Raw genomic sequence first — 12,784 nt, 5'->3', positions numbered from 1 at the left:
TGCAAAAGAAGGATTGGAACATAAAAGAGAAAAGAAAAGGAAAGACTGAAGAAGAAGAACGTGAAAAGTAAAAGAACTGTATCGATTACAAGAGAAAAACCGATTGTTGTGCCAGTTCTGGGCCTTCAATATACATGAGGGTGAAACTTTTCATTCCACAAAAGTTAATCTAGTTCTTAATACTCACGCTCTACAAATTATATTGTTTGGGCCTGTTTACGTGCGAACCAATATTATTTTGGGTCATTACAAAATCGTGTCCTTACAAGTTCATTAAAAAAAAAAAAAAAAAAAAAAAAAAAAAAAAAACTAAGCCATTAGTAGGTCTCAAAAATATGTACTCAAATATCCAAATATATTGTTCCCCTTTAAAATTCGTAGATTGTTGACATGTCTTTTGTCTGCCTTTTCACCCCTACTCTATTATTTATTATTGTAAAAGAGATTAGGGACACACAAACACGGAGAGCGAGAAAGGGAGTTCTACAATCATGGAACTGGAAGCTCAAGGAAAGCCCACCACGAACATAGTTCTTCTCATACTAAACTGCATCCTATTATTTATAGGCAATTGTGGCGGCCCTCTAATAATGCGACTTTACTTCATCCATGGCGGAAAAAGAGTTTGGCTCTCAAGTTGGCTTGAAACTGGTGGCTGGCCTATTATTCTCTTCCTTCTCATAATCACATACTTTCACCGCCGAGCCAAACAAGGCTCAAGCTCCAAGCTTTTCTTCATGAAACCACCGTTGTTCATTGCCTCCGCAGTTATAGGAATCATCACAGGCCTTGATGACTATCTCTACGCCTATGGCGTGGCTCGCCTTCCTGTCTCAACAACTGCTTTAATCATTGCCTCACAGCTTGGTTTCACTGCTGCCTTTGCTTTCCTTTTAGTGAAGCAAAAGTTCACTTCCTATTCCATCAACGCGGTGGTTTTGCTCACCATTGGAGCTGGTGTTTTGGCTTTACATACGAGCAATGATCGTCCTAACGGTGAATCAAACAAGGAGTACTTTGCTGGGTTCTTCATGACAATAGGTGCTTCAGCACTATATGGGTTTGTGTTGCCGTTGGTGGAATTGACCTACAAGAAGGCCAAGCAGGCCATCACTTATTCATTGGTGATGGAGATTCAGATGGTGATGAGTTTGTTTGCAACTATTTTTTGCACCATAGGGATGCTGATTAACAAAGACTTCGAGGTATGTGATAGAATTAAAGTTAAATAATTGAATTTATTATTTTTTTTTAATAGTTTAAAATTTTAGAATAATCCTTAATTTATAGTAGTATTATAATGGATTATACATCTTTGGCCTCACTCTTTCTTCGCTGGCCTATTTAATTTCATTGACCAATATTTTTGGAGAATAGGACAAGGGAGTTTTTTCCTTCTTCTATTATTAAAGTATAGGACAAGTTAATTTTCTATATTTTTAACTTTGGATTATGTCAGAAATTTCTTTGGCATAATAATTAAGTATTCATTGCACTTCAGCCAAAAAAAAAAAAACATAAATAAAAAATTAAGTATTAATCCCATGTTAATATATATATACACACACATCCATCGAAGAAATAATAATAATAGAAATTGTCTTATACCTTCTTTTAGCAAAAATTGTCTTCTACAATTGTCGTGGCTTCAAAATGTTAATTTTTTAAAATGACAATAATATTTCAATTTACTAACTTATGATTAAAAAAAAAGATTTTACTAACATATGCTCTTAGGCATTTATTACTAAACTATTTTTAAAAACTTTTATGAAAGAGTTTTTTTTTTTTTTTTGGTCAAATTTTTCAATTTTTTATAAAAATTTTATTAAAATAAATTATTAATGAATACTGTAGGGACACGATTATTTAACGGCCCAAGAATGACGTTGGGCTCGCACATGAAAGATCTCTCACAATATGATTTATAGATAGTGGGCTTAAAAGGCTTGCCTTTGATCACGGGGCGATGACCTGGTCCTGATTTTAGGGGGACTCATGTAAAAAAGGGGTCAGCCCGAACATCCAAGCCCTACAGCGTCGTAGCCTGAGGGTTTGGGCTCCTCGGACTAAGTCCGAGGAGCATTAAGTTCTTCTCCTTCTCCCCCCCTTTCTCTCTTGGCTTTCGTTTCTTTTTATACTCGTATTCCTCCTTCTCTGTAGGGTCCACGTGTAAGCTTTACCTTAGGAGCAGAGGACTTGTCCTATCAGCCCATGCCTCAAGTGGTTGGGAGTAGACATAAAGGTTGAATAGCTTGGTCAAGAATAGGGGCTTGTCAGGCACAGAGTTCTCTACTACAGTCTGGACAGTCATTTCACTTATCCTATCCAGGCATTAAACTCCTCCTTGACAGTAGGTTTCCTCAGATCAAGCCCTGGGCCTTGATATAGAGCGGACCTGGGCCATGAATTTTCTGGCCCACAATAGCCCCTCAAAATCTTGCTGCTCGACTTTTAGTTGGGGAGGAGGGTTTTGGTGATTTTGGGCCCACATCTTGACTCGTTCAAACTCTACATGGGAGACGTGCCAAGTCAGGAGTCGTCCCTTCGTTCGCGAGTACCCTGAAGTTTCAGCAATCGAGGCGCGTCTTCCCGAGGATCTTGAGATCCTACGGTTGTGGATGGTGTGGGAAATTGAGCTAGAGCTACCTTATCTGCAGCGCGTCTTGGGAATCTGTTCAAATTAAACCAAATGACCCCTCCTCACCCTTTATATAAGTAGGACAAGTAGTTGCTTTCCTGGCATGTAAACCCTTTCACTTTCTTCAGAATCATCACCCTTTGTCCATACCCAGTTCCCTCTTCCGGTGTCACCTTCCTGTTGCGCTGTATGTTTGAGGCTTAGGTGGAGATGGAGGAACTTCACCCGCCACAGAGGCACCGGACCCTTCCAATACGTAAAGTGATGTGGTCTAGGCAGGGGAGGCACAGATTTAAGGTGTCTTCCCGCTTGGACATGGTGGGAACGGTACCCTCCCATCTTTTAGTCTAAATCCAAAGCAGGTTCTGGTCACGCCAGATTTTTGGTGTGCTAGAAGAAAGATTCTCCGCCATCAACGCCGTTTGCCTTGTCGCAGGCAAGTTTTGGTGTAGGCTCCTCAACTTCCGGCTCCCGCCACCTTCTCTTCGACGGTGTGGGCCTCAAGTTGGGCTCCCTGCACCTTTTCTTCAGCTGCGCTAGCCTGAAGTTGGGCGCTCTCTGCACCTTTTCTTCAATGGTGCAGGCCCCACGTCGGGTTCTTTTGCCGCCTGAGTTATGGGCATGTAAAAGTGTTGAGGAAGAACAAAGTCTTGAGCAGTAGCCAACCTCTCATCTGGGCTACCTCCTCGGCCTTATCTTGTTCTCTTGTATCTTTCTTTTCGATTATGTACTTAGCTATGAGCTGATTTCAGCTTTTTATTGTACGCTGTACTATCTTATTGTTTTAATAAAAGGGAAATTTATTTATTTGTTTTGAATATTTTTCTGTTTTGCAACACTACTTTGTGAATGGGTGTGCTCCATGTATGTTTTTCTTCAATGATACTTAGAGCAGGAAATCTTAAAACGTAATCTAACTAATTTTAATTTACCGACATGACCAGGCATAATAACGATAATTCACAGTAAATTAAACTTAGGAAACTAACCAAGATAGCAACTGAATATCTCGTAGTAAGTGCGAGGAGACCGTCCGAGAACGATAAACTCTAAATAATTCATCAGAGGGGATAACCGAGCAGTAAGGGACTCCAATTGTGCTTTTGATAACATATTGTCTTATATAGCATCAATCCCTTTGGTTCTGAGAATCCGAGGGCAGACTTGAGAATCCATGCAGTTTAGGAATTAACACAATTGTTAATGGAGAGTTCTCCTCGGATAGATTCTAAGGTCCATGTAATGTAGTTTTTCCTTTAAGTAGTTGGTTTCCCCATAGGCTTGAGTCCGAGGACCATGCAAGACATTGGTTCTGTCCAAAACTTTTTTGAGTACTTGGTTTCCCCATAGGCTTGAGTCCGAGGACCATGCAAGGCCTTGGTTCTGTCCAAAACTTGTAGTTTTTTCTTTGTGTACTTGGTTTCCCCATAGGCTTGAGTCCGAGGACCATGCAAGGCCTTGGTTCTGTCCAAAACTTTTTTGAGTACTTGGTTTCCCCATGGGCTTGAGTCCGAGAACAATGCAAGGCCTTGGTTCTGTCCAAAACTTTGAGTACTTGGTTTCCCCATAGGCTTGAGTCCGTGGACCATGCAAGACCTTGGTTCTGTCCAAAACTTTTTTGAGTACTTGGTTTCCCCATAGGCTTGAGTCCGAGGACCATGCAAGGCCTTGATTCTGTCCAAAACTTGTAATTTTTTCTGTGTACTTGGTTTCCCCATAGGCTTGAATCCGAGGACCATGCAAGGCCTTGGTTCTGTCCAAAACTTTTTTGAGTACTTGGTTTCCCCATAGGCTTGAGTCCGTGGACCATGCAAGACCTTGGTTCTGTCCAAAACTTTGAGTACTTGGTTTCCCCATAGGCTTGAGTCCATGGACCATGCAAGGCCTTGGTTCTGTCCTAAACTTTTTTGAGTACTTGGTTTCCCCATAGGCTTGAGTCCGAGGACCATGCAAGGCCTTGGTTCTGTCCAAAACTTGTAATTTTTTCTGTGTACTTGGTTTTCCCATAGGCTTGAGTCCGAGGACCATGCAAGGCCTTGGTTCTGTCCAAAACTTGTAATTTTTTCTGTGTACTTGGTTTCCCCATAGGCTTGAGTCCGAGGACCATGCAAGGCCTTGGTTCTGTCCAAAACTTTTTTGAGTACTTGGTTTCCCCATAGGCTTGAGTCCATGGACCATGCAAGACCTTGGTTCTGTCCAAAACTTTTTTGAGTACTTGATTTCCCCATAGGCTTGAGTCCGAGGACCATGCAAGGCCTTGATTTTGTCCAAAACTTTTGAGTACTTGGTTTCCCTATAGGCTTGAGTCCGTGAACCATGCAAGGCCTTGGTTCTGTCCAAAACTTTTTGAGTACTTGGTTTCCCCATAGGCTTGAGTCCGTGGACCATGCAAGGCCTTGGTTCTGTCCAAAACTTGTAATTTTTTCTTCGTGTACTATTTTGTACTTATTTGCTTTTTCGCAGGTCAGCCCCTTGCCCGTGGCGGGGAGAGTTGGCTTGAGGCCGGAAGCCCCTAGAGCTGCCCGTGCCGTTGGCACTGTAGGACGTAGCCCTTGGCCGAAGTTTATGTCGGAACAGCAACTGCATGTCACCGGAGACGAAGGAAAACCCGCGAATCTCTGCTTGCTAGAGAGTTGACTCAAACGCCACCTGCGCCAACGTGCAAGCCTCCCCACAGACAGCGCCAATTGAAGGGACACGATTATTTAACGGCCCAGGAATGACGTTGGGCTCGCACATGAAAGATCCCTCATAATATGATTTATAGAGAATGGGCTTAAAAGGCTTGCCTTTGATCACGGGGCGATGGCCTGGTCCTGATTTTAGGGGGACTCATGTAAAAAAGGGGTCAGCCCGAACATCCAAGCCCTACAGCGTCGTAGCCTGAGGGTTTGGGCTCCTCGAACTTAGTCCGAGGAGCATTAAGTTCTTCTCCTTCTCCCCCCCCCCCCCTTTCTCTCTTGGCTTTCGTTTCCTTTTATACTCGTATTCCTCCTTCTCTGTAGGGTCCACGTGTAAGCTTTACCTTAGGAGCAGAGGACTTATCCTATCAGCCCATGCCTCAAGTGGTTGGGAGTAGACATAAAGGTTGAATAGCTTGGTCAAGAATAGGGGCTTGTCAAGCACAGAGTTCTCTACTACAGTCTGGGCAGTCATTTCACTTATCCTATCCAGGCATTAAACTCCTCCTTGACAGTAGATTTCCTCAGATCAGGCCCTGGGCCTTGATATAGAGCAGGCCTGGGCCATGAATTTTCTAGCCCACAAATACCTTAATGGTATACATTGACCGAAGCCTTAAAGAGACTACTCTTCTTTTTCTACTGTAATGCAAACTTCTATCACTACTTTTTGACTTTATCCAATATTAAAACATTGCAAAAATTTTGTGCTTATCAATCTTAGAGGTGTTCCATGGGTTAGGGACCTTTCTATCACATCAACGCAATGAGTTCTCCAAAAATGGAAATCACCTCCGTGCCCCAAGTGTTGGATAGTGTACTGGAGAATAATAATGCAAGTGTCATGATAAAACTCATAGTTTTTATCACAACTTGTCTACACTACGATTTATGAGTAGTAGAGTAAAAGTGGTTGTTTTACAACTCCACTATTCACAACTTATCATTTGGGCAAGTTGTTACAAAATTGTGAGTTTTGTTAAAATACTAGCACTGTTCTCGAAATGTGTGATTAGTTGATTTTCGCCATTAAAAAAAGGGGGGAAAATCATTTCATATTCAAATTTCTTCGTAAAGGGTGACAATACTTAACTTAATCCACTAATATAAATATGACATGTTTTTATTTTTGCTATTTAATGTTTAGTCTAAATAAAATTATGTCAAAGTTGGTTGACTCAATGCAAATTGATTAAAAAATGGGTTAATTTTGTATATCCTACAGCCTAAAATAACTCAAATCATTATTGGCTTGACCAGTTTTGATACCAACCTATTTAATTTATTGGGGAAATTACACTTTAGCCCCCTATATTATGACCCATTTTACACGTATCCTTATAAATTATGAGAATGCACTTTACCTCCTAAACTATACTCCCTTCTACACCCCGTATACTATGAGGATGCACACTTATTTCACAAAACTATTACCCATGGAATGGGGTGTAAAATGTTACACAAGTAATAGATTAGGGGGCAATTGTTACCTGGGTAATAGTTTAGGGAGTAAAGTGTGTATTCTCATAGTTTAGGGGTATAAGCTTAAAAAGTAGTATAGTTTAGGAGAGTAAAATGTAATTTCTCATAATTTATGTAAATAAATGTCATTTTTATTCAAAAAAAATTTAATTTTATATATGGAAATAAGTAATTAAAATAATTTATTGGTAATATTGAAAAATTCATCATTGAAATCATAAAAATTCTAACCTTTTTATTGAAAACAAAGAAAAATAAACAAAAGCTTATTTCATTTTATTTTTCTTCATATTCTGTATTTGTAAATTTGGGTGGAATTTTGTTAGGTTAAACAAAAACCTTTTAGATTGAATGATGCTTGCACTTCTATTAATTAATGTTATTACAAAGTAGAATTTATTTGTTAATAATTGTAACTAGTCGTGAACCCGCGCATTGCGTGTGATAATTATTTTTATGGTGGTTTTATTAAATTTTTTTTTAACAATTTAAACTAATTTAATAAAGAGTAATGTATTTTGTAATCATATTTTTATTTATTATAGGAACAATCATAAATCATAAATATAAATTTGTTTGTACCAAAATGAAAACAATAAAATTTTTCTCAGAAATTCAAAATGCAAGTTGACGAAAATATTAATTTTTTAATAAAATTTATTTATAACATTTTTGTGAATCATTAAAAAGAATATAAAATTTGAAAATTATTCTTTTAGTTTTAAACAAATTTGTTGTTGATAATCTATTAAGGTTATTTCTTTGCAAAAATTGTAATTTCATCCACCCAAAACATATTACTATCAAATAAACAATTATTAGCAAAATCTAAGAATTAAATTTCTATATATGCATTGTTATAAAGTAATAATAATAATTAAAATAAAATTGAAAAAGCTAAAATTTGTCACCCATCTGATTATTAAGGAAAAAGGGTAGTGGAGAGATGAAAATGTAAAGAGGAAGAATGATATTAATGTAGAGGGTAATGGAGAGATGAAATGGTAAGGGAGGGAGAAAGGTTTCCCCACCCTCTAAAATTTTTCTTACTTTTAAGCTTTTCTCTAAATAAATGGCATTATAGAGTACTTCTAGTACTTTGTCCACCACAAATGATTATAAAATAAACAAAAATTAGTCCAAGTTTCATAGTTTAACATCTAAATTGAGCACTATAAAAAATCATGCTATGTAATAGAATAGAAGTCCCACATACCATTACGAAAGAATGGAGTAGAAATACCAAATTATCCAAACCATGTTATGTAATAGAATAATATTGTGGGGGCCTTTTTTTTGTATAAGGTATATTGGGCTGCCTTCTGCGGTGATGGGCCCTAGTGTTTCTGAGTAAGGGAGCTGAGACCGGTCCAATTGTAGCTCAACTTGGGCCAGTTTGTGCACAAACTTATGCCTTGTCTGTCAGGAGCAAATTTACAGCAAGCAGAACTGTTGCAGACGAGTTACGGCAGGCAAATATAATAATAACTAAAACATAGTACTTTGACTTATTTAAATAAATGGCTATGTATTCCCTGCTAATAAAGCATGATTACAGTCATAATGATATCAATCACATAGAAAAAATGAAGAAAATAATACTGGCTAATTTAAATGGGCATAAATTAAGTTTTAAGCTTAGTCTGCCGCAGCAAAACCAAAGAGGAGAGAACGCCTCTTCTCAATGCAAATAATCCCCTAGGAAAAAGATCCTGTTGTGGGGATTAATGGCTTTGAGGGAGTCAAACCTGAATGGTTATTGCCCAAAAAGAAAGAGTCCTTATTTGCATTTTGGAAGAAGGTAAGATTTGAAGGGGAAGAGAGGGAAACCGATCTATTGGTGCATGCCCATTGAACTAACTCTCCTTTTTCTTAGTTTTCCTTTCCTTTCTTCTCTGTTTTCTTTCTTATCTTTTTTTCTTTTCTTCTTGCTCTGTTTTTTCTTTTCACTCCCGAAAATATACTCTATTTTTCGATCTTCTCTACAGGGCACGGCAAGAGCCTTCTTATAGCGCCTGCCGTGGCTAGTGCTTTACTGTTTTGCCCCTTAACCGCCTTTGTCTGGTCTGGGTGTACTTCCCGACCACCAGGATTATGCGACATCCACCCTCGCCAAACAGAGGCGGGTTTGTTTTGTTCCTCTGTATACCGTAACATTTCTTCCTGCCACGGTATTAATGCTTTCTCTCTCTACTCTCAGAGCATGCACCCAATGGGCCCCCCCCCCCCCCAAACTTGCCTCTTTTGGATGGTCTATCATCCCAACAGGACGTACCTCCTAAAAGAGGCTTGGGCAGGAGCCGCAAATAGATCTTTTCCCCTCTCCCCACCACCAAACCATACCCCCTTTACCTCTTACCTCTAGCCCATGGCCCCACCATGTCCTATATTGGCTGGATACAGGCTGGTGGTGCCTAGGCCTTGCGCGTGCTTCCCTTTCAAATTTGTCCAAGAGTCTGTCTGCTGCTCATGCGTCTGCCGCGACCTAGAGACTCTCCGTCTGCGTTTCCTGGCCTTTCATGTGGGCTTTCCTTTGGTTTTTCGCTCCATTCAGGAGTTGGGCTTCATATGATGATGGGCTTTACATTTCTTTGGCCCACTTTTGATTTTCTTTATTGCCTGCCACGTTGAATTGTTATTCCTGCCGTAATAACTTAATCCTGCTGGACCTCTTTTTTGGGCCAATCGTTTATCCCTTTTCTCAGTGGCCTGTCATGAGCACTGTTTTGCTTTTACTCACGGGCTCCTATGTCCCTTTGGGTTTTCCTTTGGGCATCCATGGCCCGATTACTTTCTTTGGGCTTCTTCGGCCCGTTTGCTAATTCCACACTCCCATGGGCTTTTTACTAACTTCATTGGGTTTCCCCGGTCCAATAACTTTATCCTTATCTTTGGGGTTCATGGGCCTGCCATAAACCCCTTACTCTCTTAGTTTGCATTGCCTTGGGCCTACAGCGGCCCTTTCTCACTTTTCTACCTCATACTCTGCCCATGGGATGCTATTTCTTTCTTTCCTGACTTCTTTGAGCCCGCTTGCCTCTTCAAGACCCATTTGTTTATTTGTTGGGCCTATGATCCATTATTCCTGCCGCTTGGGTCTAATGGATTTTTGCTATTTACCTTGTCAATTCTTTGTAGCCCTCATTATTGGGCTTTTCAGTCTGCCTGGGCTTCCGCAAATGGCCCTCAACAAATATTATATTTTTATATGCTATATTTAATTTTGTATAACACAATAGGATAACATTTAACAATCAGAGAGAAAAAAATTAAAAAAAAAAAAACTAAATCGCATTAACCCAAAGAAGAGTTTTAAAGAATATAACAAATTATCAATCTAAAGCAAAGATGCAAGAAAAAAAAAATCGACCAAAAAACTGAGAGAGAGAGAGAGAGAGAGAGAGAGAGAGCATTTTTATTGTGTGGGAAAACTATGCATAGAATGCAAGATATAGTGACAAATTTATAGTAAAATGGTGCAAATAAGAAGAGACAAAAATAGAGGAAGATGAAGGGAAAGAGGAAGAATGATATTAATGTAAAGGGTAGTGGGGATATGAAAAGGTAAAGGAGGGAGAAATATTGGAGAAGTAGAGGGGAGGTGAAAAGGTAAGGGAAGGAGAAAGGTTGGAAAAGTGTAAATATTAAAAAAAAATGTTAAAAACAATTATAGAAAAATTAAAAATAAAAATAAAAATGATAGGGACCCTGATATGGTTCAACTAGAGCGTAGCAATAATAAATGCTACCTTTCAGTTTTTAGATATATATATATATATATATATATATATATATATATATATATATATATAGATATAGATTTATGTGCTTACAAAATATAAAAATATGTTAATTATTTTATGTCTTATTTTTAAAATGGATTGAAATGAGTTTTGTATGTGTAAACAAAATACAACAATTTATTAAACAAATTGAAATGAATCATGTTTGTGTCAACCCAATACAACCGTTTATTAAGCAAACTACATGAAGTATATTGGGTAACCCGTTTACTCTTCTTTTTTTTTTTTTCTTCTTCTTCTTATGACCACATGCCTCTCTCTCTCTATGTGATTTTTATCTTCTTCTTTTTTCTTTTTTTTACAAATGAGGGTGTCTAGACCTTTTTAACTATCTGACTATTCCCTCAGGTGTATGCAATCCCTCCATTCCACACGCACTAGGTTATTATAGAGAGGAATCTCATTGAGGTAGCTCCAAATGTTGACAAGAGGTTACGAATCTAAGATCTCATGGATATCATGGGACCTTAAGAACCACTAAACTAACCCCTTGGGGTTTTTATTGATTTTTCAAACCCCCTGCCAATGTCTACATTAGCAGCGTTGTATTTGCAAAAATAGTCTCCGACCATTGCTTAAAGCGATCAGCCCGTTGTAAGCATGGTTGGTTTGGTTGTTACTGCAATTTTTTAAATTACCCCTAGTTTGGCATTTCTAATATGTGGTACTGCCGCCTCTTTATGTAGAAAGTCTTAAATGAGTAGTCTAATGTGAGACATTATTTTTCCTTTAATGAGTGGCACTGAGACCTCTTTATGTAGAAGTTTTACATGAACAGTCTAATGTGCCATGTATGAGTAATATTTTTCCATACTTAAATATGTGGATAAGGTCGGTCCAATATGCTTTGATTATCACGGGTCAATGGGTGGCACTACTTCTAGTAAAAAAAATCACTATGTCATCAATACTATAAGATTCTAAAAATGGCTTTACTTCGGTGGGCTTTTTATATTGATATTTAATTAGAAAGCACCATTATGTCTTCCACTAAAAACTTTTTTCCATGAGTATCTATATGCTTTTTCAAAAAAAAAGAAGAGAGGTTTATAAGCCTAAAAATATTCTTAGAAGAATAAATAATTCCTTTAGAATTCTTAGGAATAACTCAAATATAGAGATATGATCAGTGTTCATGAGTGCAAGACAGTTCAATGTGAAGGTTGTGAAGTTGCATCATGTATGAATAATGGATCTATAGTTGTGTACGGGGGTAGTTAGTGGCGGTTGCTCAACTGGATCAAATTCCTAATTAAGCCAAACGTGAACATAATTACATTCTCAAACATCACATTCTTGAAAATTTGGATGCTGGAAACATAATAGATTCTCCTAATAAAACACTATCTAGAGTTGTGGCTTGTATGTTATGTAAAGAAACAGTGATGGTATATCACAACATGTAGTTTAAATCCAACCCAAGTGAAATTTTAATGAGTTAATTTCATAATATTGTAGCTACGAATATTTCATGCGGTGTGAATTCTATTATTCTGTAGGCAATTCCAAGAGAAGCGAGGGCATTTGAGCTCGGGGAAACAAAGTACTACGTGGTGATAGTGTTTAGTGCAATTCTTTGGCAGTGTTTCTTCATGGGAGCAGCGGGAATCATCTTTTGTGCTTCGTCTTTGCTATCTGGAATTGTTATTGCGGTTCATCTCCCAGTGATAGAGATCCTAGCCGTTATTTTCTATAGAGAAAAATTTCAAGCAGAAAAAGGAGTTGCTCTTGCACTTTCTTTGTGGGGGTTTGTTTCATACTTTTATGGTGAGATAAAAGATAACGAGAAAAAGAAGCAGAATCTGGTAGAGACACAAGTACCTATGAATATTCCCAGTCCATGATAACAAAACTAGTTGTATTTCTTGATTTTTCATATATAGTAGGATATGTTTGAAGTTTGAAGGAATTTAAGCATGGCTTCGCTTCACTTGAATCCGATAATATCACAGGGGAAAAAAGCTCTAAATTTGGCTTGCATGTGGAAAACTTCGAAGCAGATACTCGGGATGTCCTACTTGTTTATCTAATATGCAAATTCCTGTGGGAGCAAGAGTGGTTAATAGGATCAAGATGAAGAATATATACAATGCATCTCAAAGCTTCGTGCTATAGTTGGAAATTGTTATACTCTTTTTTTGATTTAAGAATACATGATGAATGCTCGCATTGTTGCA

At 38.2% G+C, this 12,784-nt stretch overlaps 1 protein-coding gene across 1 annotated transcript; it reads left to right on the top strand.

Moving 5' to 3' along the window:
- The first annotated feature begins 398 nt into the window (after positions 1–398).
- On the top strand, positions 399–12,784 carry LOC126718466 (purine permease 3-like). The gene is made up of 2 exons (XM_050420669.1): positions 399–1,205; positions 12,107–12,784. The coding sequence occupies exons 1-2, from the start codon at positions 492–494 to the stop codon at positions 12,449–12,451; spliced, it is 1,059 nt and encodes a 352-aa protein (XP_050276626.1). The 5' UTR covers positions 399–491; the 3' UTR covers positions 12,452–12,784.

Source organism: Quercus robur, chromosome 3, assembly GCF_932294415.1.
Source record: "Quercus robur chromosome 3, dhQueRobu3.1, whole genome shotgun sequence".
In the NCBI taxonomy this organism is placed as follows: Eukaryota; Viridiplantae; Streptophyta; class Magnoliopsida; order Fagales; family Fagaceae; genus Quercus; species Quercus robur.
This window is presented reverse-complemented; position numbering and strand designations above follow the sequence as displayed.